This window comes from Carcharhinus amblyrhynchos, chromosome 1, assembly GCF_965287045.1.
Source record: "Carcharhinus amblyrhynchos chromosome 1, sCarAmb.v2.hapA, whole genome shotgun sequence".
NCBI classification, from domain to species: domain Eukaryota; kingdom Metazoa; phylum Chordata; class Chondrichthyes; order Carcharhiniformes; family Carcharhinidae; genus Carcharhinus; species Carcharhinus amblyrhynchos.
In genome coordinates this window covers 109028137-109042792 of record NC_137324.1, presented here as the reverse complement: position 1 = coordinate 109042792, position 14656 = coordinate 109028137, and the positions used below count along the sequence as shown (strand labels likewise).

General features: G+C 44.5%; 1 protein-coding gene across 1 annotated transcript in view; it reads left to right on the top strand.

Annotated features, from left to right (window-relative positions):
- The window catches only part of LOC145344066 (N-acylethanolamine-hydrolyzing acid amidase-like), a 34689-nt gene that overhangs the window by 12406 nt on the left and 7627 nt on the right, over nt 1-14656 (top strand). The window contains exons 5-8 of the mRNA XM_080190857.1: nt 4864-4940; nt 8470-8642; nt 10009-10071; nt 10178-10244. Of these exons, the coding sequence (XP_080046983.1) occupies nt 4864-4940; nt 8470-8642; nt 10009-10071; nt 10178-10244 (380 nt within the window). The remainder of the gene's footprint in view (nt 1-4863; nt 4941-8469; nt 8643-10008; nt 10072-10177; nt 10245-14656) is intronic.

Below are 14656 nucleotides of genomic sequence, written 5' to 3'. Positions count from 1 at the left end.
GTAAAATCCTGTAGTTTAGAGGTCTAATCCTGTTAATCCCTGTTCCATCTATGATGTAAGACAATGTGGTAAAATGCGCCTCCATAAGAACTGAAGGGACAAACTCCACTAGAGAATTGTGCCAATAAGTGGGAACAGAAGAAGAAGCTCTCAGCATTACAACATAACAGGCAAGAATGTGCATATCTCATTACTATGCAGACCATGCACTTTTTATTCCTTGTCTCAAGACGCACTAATCCTAGGGGCATCTTAAAAGAGAGCAGGGCATGGCCTGGATGTGTCATGAAACTGAAATATACTGATAAATAAATAAGCACTTTTCTCGGTGCTTCCTCAACCAGAAATATCAACATCCTGGGCCGTTATCATTACAAGAAACTGAACTGCACTAGCTATGTAAATACTGCGATTACAAGTGCAAGTCAGAAGGTAGGAATCTTGTGGTGAGTAACTCACATCTTGACCCCTCAAAGCCTGTCCCTCATTTACAAGGCACAGGTCAGGAGTGTGATGGAATACACCCCACTTGCCTGGATGAGTACAGCTCCAACTACACTCAAGAAGCTTGACATCACCCAGGACAAAGCAGCCTGCTTGATTGGCATCACATTACAAACACCGTCTCCTTCCACCATCAACACATGTAGCAGCAGTGTTTACCATCTACAAGATGCACTGCAGCCACTCACCAAAGCTCCTTTGGTAGCACCTTCCAAACCTCCAATCATGACCGTTTAGAAAGCTTTTGATAAAGTCCCACATGAAAGGTTAGTGTGCTCTTGAGATGGAGGGTAATATATTGGCCTGGATTAAGAATTGGTTAGCAGAATAGAGAGTAGGGATAAATGGGTCATTTTCAAAGTGGCAGGCAGTGGCTAGTGAGGTCCTGAAGAGATCAGTGCTTGGGCCCCAGCTTTTCACAATATACATCAATAATTTGGATTGGGAATGAAAGTAACATTTCCAAGTTTGCTGATGACACAAAATTTAGTGGGAATGTGAGTGGTGAGGAAGATTTTAAGAGGCTAAAAGATGATTTAGCCAAGTTGAGTGAGTGGGCAAATATGTGACAGATGCAGTGTAACATGGATGAATGTGAAGAATGTGGAGAAACAGAACGGCAGAGTATTATTTAAATAGTGATAGATTGGGAACCGTTGACATACAAAGGGACCATGTGCCCAAGTACATGATTCACTGAAAGCAAGCATGCACATTTTATTCATTGTGGGATGTGGGCTTCGCTGCCAAGACCAGCATTTGTTGCCCATCCCTAATTGCCCAGGTTTGCTCGACTATTTCAGAGGGCAGTTGAGAGTCGCCACACTGCTGTCACTGGGGGGTCAAAATCCTGGAATGTCCTCCTTAACAGTACAATGAATTTACCCATCTTCCTTGTGCCCACTTGATCTAAACTGGTTTCCAGTTCAGCAACATCTTCTCTTCAAAATTCTCATCCTTACCTCACATGGACTGCAGTGATTCAAGAAGGCCACTCCTCACCAGCTTCTCACTGGCAATTAGGGGTGGAAAATAACTGCTGGCCCAGCCAGCAACGCCACACCCCTTGAGTAATTTTAAAAAATACATCATTGTATCTGTGCAGTACATACAGGTCGGTATGATGCACGGTAGTTATGGGGAAAGCTAATATTTATAAACTTTTTTATTTTTGTGGCTAGCAATTTTGTTTGATTTAAATCATAATTTGAACTGTTGTAGTGTTGGAATTTTAAATTGACCCCAGTAAGCGTCTTGTTCTTTCTTCTGCTTAACATTGGTGCAATCTTACATCATATGCCATAAATACAACACAGAAACTGGCAGTTGCCTAAGCAGATCATGGTAGTGTTTATCTCTCAATAGTTCTAGCCATCTAACTAGCTTTCCTCTAACCACTTATCCAAGCTTTTCTTCATTCTTGCATTTCTTGATATCAGGGTGAATCTATACTCAACTTTTTAGTGCCTTAACATCCTTTCCGTGTCACAGAACTCAAAACTGCATACTGAACTGCAACAGAGGTCTTTTCTAACTCATGTCACCATTTCTACTTTTATATTCTAGAGACCTCTTGGTTGAATGACTTGTGTTTCAAATAATTTTGTTCTGAGGGAAAAATTAATATAACAACAAGTTTACATTTATATCACACTATGTGTGAGTTTGTAGAATCTTAGAATCCCTACAGTGCAGAAGGAGGCAACTCGGTTCACTGAGTCTACACTGACCACAATCCCACCCAGGCCCAATTCCATTTACCCTGCTAATCCCCCTGACATTACGGTCAATTTAGAATGGCCAGTCAACCTAACCCACTTATGGAGCTGGAGGATATCACTGAGATAGGAAGAGGTAAGGCCATAGAGTGGTTTGCAAATAAGGATGAGAATTTTGAAGGCAAGATGTTGCTTAACTGGAAGCCTGTATAGATCAAGTGGGCACAAGAAATATGGGTAACAAGACATGATGCAAGTTAGAACACAGGCACCAGCATTTTGGGTGACCCCAAGTTTCTAATGGATGGGAAGCCAGCCAAAGGTGCTTTGGAATTGTCAAGTCTAAAAGTAACATATCAAGAATGAAGGGTTAGGCAAGAGCAAAGTTGGGCAATGCGTGTGGGAAAAGTAATGGAACAAATATGTAATTGGAAGCTCACATCTGGATCAATTATGTTGCCAAGGTTACGAACAGTCTGGTTTAGACCCAGACAGTTGTCATGGAGAGAGATGGAGTCGATAGTTAGGGAATGGAATTTGGAGCAGAAGCCGAAAACAGTGGGCTCATTGCCAGTATTTAATTGGATGAACTTACTGCAGGAAGAGCAATCTGACACAGTGGTCTTGATGGTTGTGATTGCCATGAAAAATTCTCTTCAACTCAGCTAAGGCCATCATCTTTCAGTATCAAGAGTGTCAGCAAACCAATCAAGTGTCTTTAGTGAAGATTTTTACAACACATTGGGCCCGATTATAACATTTTCATTCGAAGTGCTGAATCTGGCTGCAATTCAGATCCGACTTGGATATCTGCTTTCATGCACCCGCATTAGCACTTAGAAAAACAAATCGCGGGTCTGAATCACGCTAAGGGCAGGGCTTAGTGCTGCCGGAACGATCGAAGCTCTGAACTGCACTTGCGCAGTTAAAAAAAAATTGAAAAAGCGTGCCCATGTCGGAGCGGTCCTGGGCTGCAGAAAGCAGAGAAAGCAGCCTGGGAGCGAAAAGAGGGAGCGGTGGCCCCGACAGACATCACTGTCCCCCTTATCCACCCAACCCCCACTACCCAGACCGATCGTGACCCCCCCGCCCCTCTTCCCCCCACTGATCACCCGTAGAGTGGCACCGGACCCCCTTGCCTCCCCCCTCCCTCCATCCCGCCCCACCAGAGATATATTTTTCCTGCCTCCCTTCCCTCGCCCCAGAGATCCATCTGGCCTCCCCCCCACTCCCCGAGAGAATGATCTGGGACACCTCCCTCCCCACCCCAACAAGACAATCAATGATCTGCCCTCCTCCCCTCCCGAACCAGCCAATAATCTGCCTTCCGCCCTCTCCCCCCCCAACCAGAAAACGGTCTGCTTCCCCACCTCCCTCAACCCTCCCAACCTGGCAACGATCTGGCCTCCCCCCAAATCAGGGAGCTGTTGGAATCTCTGAACTCGCCTCTTCGGCAGCTGGAGCACCCGAAACAGACTTTTATTCTGCAGGTTCATTTTGGCACGATTCCGGATTGGCGAACACAGTGGCAAAGGGGGGAAATGCTGATAAAATTGGGCGGGCAGTTCATTAACTCAATTGAAATGCATGCAAATGCATTTAAATCACCATTGCGCCGGTGCAAATCGGATCGCAGGCCTTGGTTAAGTGGCCATCTGCGTGGATGTGGACACAGATCGTGTTAATAGCCTCATACCCGATTTTACCATGTTTTCACACCCGAAAACGGGCACGATGCAATGGTACAATTGCGCCTATTGTTTGTTTGGAGCAGGTAAGATCAGATTTTTCTAGATGTCACTTGTGGATGTGTTCGTGATGTCTTGTGAATTTGAACTCCAAAATCTCATTGCTTTTCACTCTATGATGTAACCTTTTAAAAGATAAGTATTATCTTTTTAACCAAAAGTATACTGGCTTGCACAGATCAATACTAAATTCAATGTACCCCAGCTAGGAAAACAGACTCAAAGAGTAGAATCTTATGCCATATCACCACCTGGTTCCATGTTCTCTATCAGATATGTACATTGGAATTTTAGTTTAGTATTTGACCATGGGTAATTGTGATGTTTATAGACGTACAGAACAAGTTAGAATAGAACCCTACAGTGCAGAAGGAGGCCATTCAGCCCATCAAGTCTGCACCAACCACAATCCCACCCAGGCCCTATCCCCACGACTCCATGCATTCACACTAGCTAGCCTGACACTAAGAGGCAATTGAACATGGCCAGTCCACCTAATCCACAAATCTTTGGACTGTGGAAGGAAACTGGAGGAAACTCATGCAGACGAGGAGAATGTGCAAACTCCGCACAGTGACCCGAGCCAGGAATCGAACTCAGGTCCCTGACGCTATGAGACAGCAGTGCTAACTACTGTGCCACCATGCTGCTGCCCTTTTATAGTCCCATTGGTCAACTGTCATCTATTATACTCTTCTTCCCTACAAGTAACCATAGTAGCCATCTACTTGGATTAAAGGTAACTTAATAGTGGAAGATGTCCTAACATAAATCTCTTTCAATTTGCCTGCATTTCATTATATACAAGTTTGTTGTACCAGATGTGTGATTCAAACAGGACTCTGTTATACAGGATGCAGAAGTTTGTGTTTATAATTGTCTTTTTATTAAAGCTAAAGGAAAATGGTGGGAAACTGTGAAAGCTGTTCTTTTGAAAAGAAATCCTCCTCCCAGCTGGCTGATTAGAGATGTAAGCAATTTTTGTTTTCATTTTGTCTGTCTTTTGTTTATTAGCCAGCTTATGCATAGCGTGGTCACATGGACAGCAGTGATACTAACAATCAGATAAGCTGCTTAATGATGTTGCTTGAGAGATAAATATTGGCCAGGACACCAAGAAAATTCCCTTACTCTTCTGTGAATAGCACCATGGGATCTTTTATGTCCACGTGAGCGGGCAGACAGAATTTAGGTTTAATATTTAATTTGAAGGATGGGGGCATGGGATTTTCTGGTCGTGCTTATCCTGAACTTGGAAAATCCTGCCCGAGGTCAACAGACCTTTCCGTGGTCCACCCCTCCCCCGCTACAATTCCCATGGTGGGCGGAATGGGAAAATTTTCCCCAGAATCTCGAATAGTTCATCAATCTCTCAATACAGCATTGCACTGCACAGCCTTCCTGCTGCATTGAAGGGCAGCATCGCTACTGAGGTGGGTAGCTCAAGTCAGGAAGTTTCTCGACTCAGCAGACCCGCCTTGTGATAAAGAAACATAGAATAGAATCATAGAATCCCTACAGTGCAAAAGGAGGCCATGCCAATCCATCAAGCCTGCACCAACAACAATCCCACCCAAGCCCTGTCTCCATAACCCCATGTATTTACTGCTAATCTCTCATCTCAGGGGCAATTTTATCATGGCCAATCAACCTCACCCACACATCTTTGAACTGTGGGCGGAAACCCACACAGACACGAGGAGAACATGCAAGCTCCACACTAGACGTCAGAATTGAACCCGGGTCTCTGGCACTGTGAGGCAGTAATGCTATCCACTGTGCCACCATGGCCCACCTTTACCAACTATTTTGTTCGGGGAGGTGGGTATGGGTTGGAGTTAGGCCCACTACCTAGGGACACAGATTGGAGGGTGGCCATAGCGGTAGCCAACTGCCAGACAGCCCGCCTCAGGTCTCTGGTATTTCATTCCAGTTGTTTGTGTACATTTTAGGCCCTCTGCTCTCGCTCCTCGCACCCCAACCACTTCCTCAATATCATGCCAACCCGTCCACCCCATTCAATGGCTCCTTATAACCTCCACGCTCACTCATTGTACTTCCATGTCCATTCACCCAACCTACTTTCTGTAGAGTACCAATGAGTCCAATTGTAACAATGGCATGTGCAAAACTGCTTTTAAAAATATCTATTCATAATTTGTCCAAAAACTGCTGTTGCTATAATCTTACAAAAGTGTCACCAGACCATTGAACTATCAATAAGAGATGTGTTAAGAAGTTGACACCACTTAACCATTAAGAAAGGAGTTTCAGAAAAATAGTTTATTGTAACCCCTCAAAATGTCAGTGAAGCAAAGTCTAAACATCTGTCCAGTTGTGTGAATAGAGTTGATCCCTTTATGTGGTTGGCCTTTCGGCCAAGCCTCATTGGGGAAGGGTGGAGTCGGCACTTAATTGGCATGGGGTCCATAAAGGACCATGGGATTGGTGGGGGGGGCATGATTTGACACCAAGGTGAAATGGAGGAGGTATGAGTAAGGACCTTTGATCTTAACTTTCAAAAGGTTCCCAAATCCAGACAGCTGTTCTGAGGGGCTGTGATCCACGAGTCATGGAGAAGCTGTTCCCACTCCACAAAAATTGCTGGGGACTGGGAAACCGCTACTCCTGCAATGAAGGCTGCCAGGTTGGGGGTGTAGGTGTGGACTTGCTACCCACATCCTTATAAGAACATAAGAAATAGGAGCAGGAGTAGGCCATCTAGCCCTTCGAGCCTGCCCCGCCATTCAATAAGATCATGGCTGATCTGTCGTGGCTCAGTTCCACATTCCTGCCCTCTCCCCATAACCCTTAATCCCCTTGCCTATCAAAAACCCATCAACCCGCGTCTTAAAAATATTTAGCGAGGCAGCCTCCACCACCTCAACGGGCAGAGAATTCCAGAGATTCACCACCCTTTGAGTGAAGAAGTTCCTCCTCAACTCCATTCTAAACCGCCTCCCCTTTACCTTGAGGCTGTGCCCCCTAGTCCTACTGTCCTTTCTGAGTGGGAAGAGTCTCTCCACCTCTATCCTATCCATCCCATTCATCATCTTATACGTCTCAATGAGATCTCCCCTCATTCTTCTAAACTCTAACGAGTACAAGCCTAGTTTATTCAGCCTCTCCTCATAGCTCAACGCCCTCAACTCCGGTCCCACGCCAGAGAAAATTGGAGCACCAGGAGTGGGGTGGGAATCCTGGAAATGGATCTTGCTGGCAATTTCTAAATGTCTGTGGTGGTTTTCCTGTTCTATGAAAATCCAGCGTGAAGTGTTAGCCTAGATTACGTGTTCATGTCGCTGCAGTGGAACTTGAACCAATAGCCTTCTGATTGAGGTCAGAGTGTTATCAGTAAGTAAAAGCTGATACAGGTGGCTTTAGTTCTGTCAGTTGTTCTGATGAGAATGAAAAATGATTATATTATTGATATAACTAATCCTCAATAGCATAAGACAGTTGAATTAAATACTAAAAAATTTGACTTGTGTTTTAGGAACTGATATTTAAATGTCTGGTTCACATTTTAGATTTCACAAATAGCCAACTCAAAAATTGGTCTCTGCTTCAGGACTTCCTGAGACCCCAGGAGCAGTTTTGAGAGGAAGCGGCATCTATAATGAGAAGGGAGCACTGGGTTGAGGAGTTTGGTGAAGGGATTGTTTACCTTGCGGGAGAGTTTAGGACCAGAGGGCATAATCTCAGGTTAAGAAGTTGCCCATTTAAAACAGAGCTGAGGGGGAAAAACTTCTCTCAGAGGGTAGTGAATCTGTAGAATTCTTTCTTACTGAGAGCTATAGAGGCTGATTCATTAGTTATGTTCAAGGCTGAGATGGACAAATTTTTCATAGAATCCTATAGTGCAGAAGGAGATCATTTGGCCCATCAATTCCACACCAACCACAATCCACAGTGGTCCTATTCCTGTAATCCCACGTATTCACCTTGCTTATCTCCCTGACACTAGCAGCAATCTCACATGGCCAATCAACCTAACCTGCATATCTTTGGACTGTGGGAGGAAACCCATGCAGACATGGGGAGAACATGCAAACTCCACATGGACAGTAATCTGAGGCAGGAATATGAATCCAAATTCCTGACGTTGCTCGGCAGGAGTGCTAACCGCTGTGCCACCATGCCACCCCAGTAAATCAGTAAAGGAATCAAGGGTTATGGGAATAAGATGGGAAATGGAGTTGAGGACTATATTAGACCAACCATGATCTCATTGAATAGCAGAGCAGATGTGATGGGCCAAATGGCCTACTTCTGCTCCTACATCCTTTTTTTTAAAATTCATTTATGGGATGTGAGCATTGCTGGCTGAGCCAGCATTTATTGCCCATCGCTAACTTCCCTACAGTTCAAAGGACATTTGAGAGTCAACCACATTGCTGTGGATCTGGAGTCACACGTAGGCCAGATAAAATGGCAGGAAAAGGGGAACTGACAAACTCTGAACTAATAAATAAAACTAATGTTTCTCATTCCCTCAGACTCTCCTGGAAGCTGTAGATTTTCAAGCAGCGTTGATGAAGTTGGCCAATTCCCCAATCACTGCGAATGTATACTACATTTTAGGTGGAGTTAAACCAACGGAAGGTGTGATTATAACAAGAAATCCAGCTGGGCCTGTCAATGTTTGGCCTTTGATGCCTAAAAAAGGACAGTAAGTAGCAAATATACAAATAATGCTCCTGTTTCAATTGTTTAATTACCAGCGAGAAACAGCCACAAGCAAAATGCAGTATTTGCTAGAGATGGCATATTTTGTGGAGATTGTTTTTAACTGATTCATTGATGAATGACTTTAATGGGGATCAGAATTAAGTGGGTAAAAATGTGTGACACATTTCAATGGAATTAATACTCAACATTCAATGTGCTAAATGTTGGAAGAAAGTATCAATATTGAGGAAGAACGTGTGCTTGTACCAGGGTTATATATTTCTTAGCACCGTGTCTCCTGCCAACACAAGATGGCCACAAGATCGCAGACATGCAGAAATGCATTGACGTCACACCTGCCAGGCTGGTGGGACAATGTAACAGGGATTGAGCCAATGTCAATTTCAGACAATTTAACACTCCTCTCCCAAAGTGGACAGAAAATCTCGCCCCAGAGTTCTGGGATGTGAAAGCAGCAATGAGATTAATGTTTCGGCTGGAGGGAAGAGTGTGACTGGGAGGCAGGTCAGCTTCACAACCAATAGGAACAATCTCTTTCACACATTTCTGGGCTGCTCTGTCATACGTGCTTCTAAAAATCCACAAACATAAAGTATGAGTTTATTTGACGTCATACTTTAAAGCTGAAACATTGGCAGCACGGTGACACAGTGGTTAGCACTGCTGCCTCACAGTGCCAGGGACCCGGGTTCAATTGCGGCCTCCTATCACTGTCTGTGTGGAGTTTGCATGTTCTCTCCATGTCTGTGTGGGTTTCCTCTGGGTGCTCCAGTTTTCTCCCACAGTCCAAAGATGTGCAGGTTAGGTTGATTGGCCATGCTAAATTGTCAGGGAGATTAGCAGAGTAAATATGAAGGGTTACGAGAATAGGGCCTGGTTGGGATTGTGATCAGTGCAGACTCGATAGGCCGAATGGCCTCCTTCTGTATGGTAGGGATTCTATGACTGAGTTAGGGTCACAAGCCCTAGAGATCAATATTATTATTGATGAACTCTCCTATCACAGTTCATATTACCTTACATGCCCAATTTATTATTTCCCTTTGCTAATTTTATACAGGAAGAATGTTTCACACTGGCAGCAGTTAAAACTCAAAGACAGTTTAAAAAACCTCAAAGCTTCTGGACCACGACCTTGTCCTGTGCCCCTGAAACTTGCCCAGAGTAAAACATTAAAACTGTGTGTGCATGGTGTTGACTGCAAATGTACATTTTGCAGTGAGGGTTATGCAGAGAATTCTATGATCATATTCGATTTCCAGGCAGGTGTGTTGCTTTTGTTTTTATTCACCTTCATCTTAAGTGTATGTATTGTGGTGAGTTTTGCATTTTCTTCATTTACTCAGGTGGTACAGAGTGGAAACAAACTATGATCACTGGGAATCTCCACCCCCATTCGATGACCGAAGGTGAACTTTTTAAGGCATTTCAGTCTGTGCAGTTGCTTGCATAGAATAAAAATTGGAACTTTGTTTTTACTGCTTTAGTTTTTACATGTTGCGTTCTTTTCTGAAGAACACCAGCTAACCACGCTCTCAATGCCACAGGACAAAATAACATCAATCTACCCGCACTGTTTAAGGTGAGTGCCTTAATTCTACAAACTCATTTGTTTTATTGGCAAGATTAATAGCTGGAATAAGATGGGAACAGAAACTGTCAGGGAAAGGCACAAATGAAAAGTGGAGCTTGTTGAAGGAACAAATACTTGATAGGCATGTCCCTGTCAGGGAGGGAGGAAATGGCCGAGTGAGGGAACCGTGGTTCACAAAACACGTTTAATGTCTTGTCAAGAGGAAAAAGGAAGCGTATGTAAGGTTGAGAAAACAAGGTTCAGTTGGGTCGCTTGAGGGTTACAAGGTAGCAAGAAATGAGCTAAAAAAAGGGGCTTAGGAGAGCTAAGAGGGGGCATGAGAAGTCCTTGGCGGGTCAGATCAAGGAAAACCCCAAGGCTTTTTACTTTAATGTGAGAAATAAAAGAATGACCAGGGTGATGTTAGGGCCACTTAAGGATAGTAGTGGGAACTTGTGCATGGAGTCAGAAGAGATAGGAGAGGCGACTTAATAGAGGTTTATAAGATAATGAGGGGGATAGATAGAGTGGACATTCAGAGACTATTTTCTCGGGTGAATGTAGCTGTTACTAGGGGCATAACTATAAGGTTCATGGTGGGAGATATAGGAAGGATGTCCGAGGTAGGTTCTTTATTCAGCGAGTGGTTAGGGTGTGGAATGCACTGCCTGCTGTGATAGTGGAGTCGGACACTTTAGGAACTTTCAAGTGGTTATTGGATAGGCACATGGAGCACACCAGAATGATAGGGAGTGGGATAGCTTGATCTTGGTTTCAGACAAAGCTCGGCAGAACGTTGAGGGCAGAAGGGCCTGTACTGTGCTGTACTGTTCTATGTTAATTATTATGAAAGATACCAGAGGCTGGAAAATTCTGGCTGACCTGTAGAAGGAGATAATGTGAAGTAACAACAGATAAAGATAAATGAGGAAGTTTGATGTCCAGGACGGTAAGTTATTCAGTTAGAGACTAAGACACACAACAGTAAAATCTTTCTAATGGTCTGCAAATAAATTAATTTCTCAGAAATAGTCTGAAGCATTTAGACCTAAAGGAACAAAGGAAGTGTAAATAGCCTGTGACATGAAATAAGAGTTTGGAAAATGATGATATGCTGAAGTTTGAAAACAGTGTTCTATCCAGAGGGTTGTGATTGTATCGGAAGAAGGAGAGATATTGTTTGTGAAACTCATATTCAGATCTGTTGCAACATTGTCAGGAGCCAATGATTAGAGATCTCAGTGGGAATTGCAGGAAGTTCAAAGTGGTGAACCACAGATAAGTCAGAAATTGCAGCTGGAACAGAAATGTTTTGAAAAGGTCTGTTTCACTGACATGGAGGAAAGCACACAGCAAATAGGATAGCATAGATTAGAGGAAGTGTGTGGCAAGTATTGTCTCATATGAAAGGAATGATTAGAACTTGGACAGTATAATGAGAAGAAATGAATGAGCATGTGTTGCATCTTATTCATTTTTCTATGGAAGAGCAAGTAGGGATGGGTGAATTAATGTGCGATCTTAGCCAAGAATTGAACCAGTCCCTCTGGAAAATGGAGAGAATGAAGATGTGTTTGAAGGTAGAATCATGGTATGGGTGGTGAAAATGGCTGATTCATACTTTTCATCCCAGAGCTTCGGAAAAGTTGAGCTTTGCCCAGAGCTTCGGATTCCCCTCTGATGAGGGCAATAGAACTCTAATCCCGGCTGGAAGCCATTCCCATTGCTGCCCTGGCCCTCTTCCCTCCTCTCTCAGCTGAGACAGAAATGCCAAAGTCTCCACTTTACTAGCCCCCACATTTGGCAGATCATCTTTCTCCATTAGAGCCACAGCAGATGCTGTTGCTGAGCAAGTCTGTCTCACTGATCACAAACCTTTTTTATAATGGTGAAAATGAGGAGCTACTGATCCCAAAAGAATAGAACTCAAGGAACAGCTGCAGAACTTTAAAAATTGAAAAAAAATTAAGAAGAAACAAAAAGCACACAACGTTAAAGTACATAGAATCCTACAGTGCAGAAGGAGGTCATTCAGCCCATCGAGTTGTTCGACCGGAGCAAGGCAGAGAGGGAGTGATTCGTGGCAGGAGTGCTGAGAGTAAGAGATTTATTGTTGTTTTTTACCTTTCTTGTTGGTGGAGTTTTTATTTTTGTTTATTTTTAAACTGAAAACCGGAAGTGGGCCGCGGAGTAGTCTGGGAAGGTTTTTTTTCTGCACGGGTGCCTGAAGTCAGCCAGTAGTGCGTGTGAGATTTAAAAAGCAGGCCGCACTATCCAGCGGGCAGTGGTGTGAGCAGGTAGCAGAGTGAAGGCTGAAGGGCTTTGGCTCAACGGGCTTAGGTGGAAACGGGCGAGACAGGGTAAGTTTAGTTCTTAGTTTTTCCTGTGTTATTTGAAGAAAGGGGGAATTATGAGTGTGAGGCCACTTTGTTCTCGGTGTTGGATGTGGGAGGTCCTGGAGTCTCCTAGCCTCCCGGACGTCCATTTTTGCACCAGGTCGGTCGAGCTGCAGTTCATAAGGGACCGTGTTAGGGAACTGGAGCTGCAGCTCGATGACCTTCGTCTGGTCAGGGAGAGTGAGGAGGTGATAGGGAGGAGTTACAGACAGGTGGTCACAGCGGAGCCACGGGAGGCAGACAAATGGGTCACGGTTAGGAAGGGGAAAGGGAAGGGTCAGGTACTAGAGAGTACCCCAGTAGCTGTGCCCCTTAATATTAAGTACTCCTGTTTGAGTACTGTTGGAGGGGACAGCCTACCTGGGGGAAACAACAGTAGCCATGCCTCCGGCACAGAGTCCAGCCCTGTAGCTCAGAAGGGTAGGGAAAGGAGGAGGAAGGCAGTAGTGATAGGGGGCTGTATAGTGAGGGGGTCGGACAGGTGATTCTGTGGACGCAGTCAAGAAACCCAGAAGGTAGTTTGCCTCCCTGGTGCCAGGATCCGGGATGTTTCTGATCACGTCCAAGATATCCTGAAGTGGGAGGGAGAAGAGCCAGAGGTCGTGGTACATATAGATAGGAAAAGGGAAGAGGTCCTGAAAGGAGAATATAGGGAGTTAGGAAGGGAGTTGAGAAAAAGGACCACAAAGGTGGTAATCTCGGGATTGCTGCCTGTGCCATGAGACAGTGAGAGCAGGAATGAAAAGAGGTGGAGGATAAATGCGTGGCTGAGGGTTTGGACAGGGGGCAGGGATTCAGGTTCCTGGATCATTGGGACCTCTTTAGGGACAGGTGTGGCCTGCACAAAAAGGATGGGTTGCACTTGAATCCCAGGGGGACCAATATCCTGGCAGGGAGGTTTGCTGAGGCTACTGGGGAGACTTTAAACTAGAATGGTTGGGGGGGGGTGGTGGGAATCACAGTGAAGTGATTGGGAGAGAGGAGGTTAGCTCACAAATAGAGAAAGGTTGTTGACAGTCTGAGAGGGAGGATAAGCAGGTGATAGAGAAGGGGAGCGCTCAGACTGAAGGTTTGAGATGTGTCTATTTTAACGCAAGGAGTGTTGTGAACAAAGTGGATGAGCTTAGACCGTGGATCACTACTTGGAAATGTGATGTGGTGGCCATTACAGAGACTTGGATGACTCAGGGACAGGACTGGATACTTCAAGTGCCGGGTTTCAGGAGGGACAGGGAGGGAGGCAGAAGAGGTGGGGGAGTGGCACTGTTGATTAGAGATAGTGTCATGGCTGCAGAAAAGATGGATGCCATGGAGGGATTGTCTATGAAGTCTCTGTGGGTGGGGGTTAGGAACAGGAAAGGGGTCAATAACTTTACTAGGTGTTTTTTATAGGCCGCCCAATAGTAACAGAGATGTTGAGGAGAAGATAGGGAAACAGATCCTGGAAAGGTGTAATAATAACAGAGTTGTCGTGATGGGAGATTTTAATTTCCCAAATATTGATTAGAATCTCCCTAGAGTAAGGAGTTTAGTTGGGGAGGAGTTTTGTTACGTGTGTTCAGGAGGGTTTCTTGACACAGTATGTAGATAAGCCTACAAGGCTGTACTTGATTTAGTATTGGGAAATGAACCTGGTCAGCTGTCAGATCTCTCAGTGGGAGAGCATTTTGGAGATAGTGATCATAATTCTATCTCCTTTACAATAGCATTGGAGAGAGATAGGATCAGACAAGTTAATTGGAGTAAGGGGAAATATGAGGCTATCAGGCAGGAAATTGGAGGCTTAAATTGGAAAGAGGTTTTCTCAGGGAAATGTACGGAAGAAATGTGGCAAATTTTCAGGGAATATTTGTCTGGAATTCTGCGTAACAATGTTCCAATGAGACAGGGAAGTTATGGTGGTTACAGGAACTGTGGTGTACAAAGGCTGTAATAAATCTAGTCAAGAAGGAAAGGAAAGCTTACAAAAGGTTCAGAGAGCTAGATGATGTTAGAGATCTAGAAGAATATAAGGCTAATAGAAGG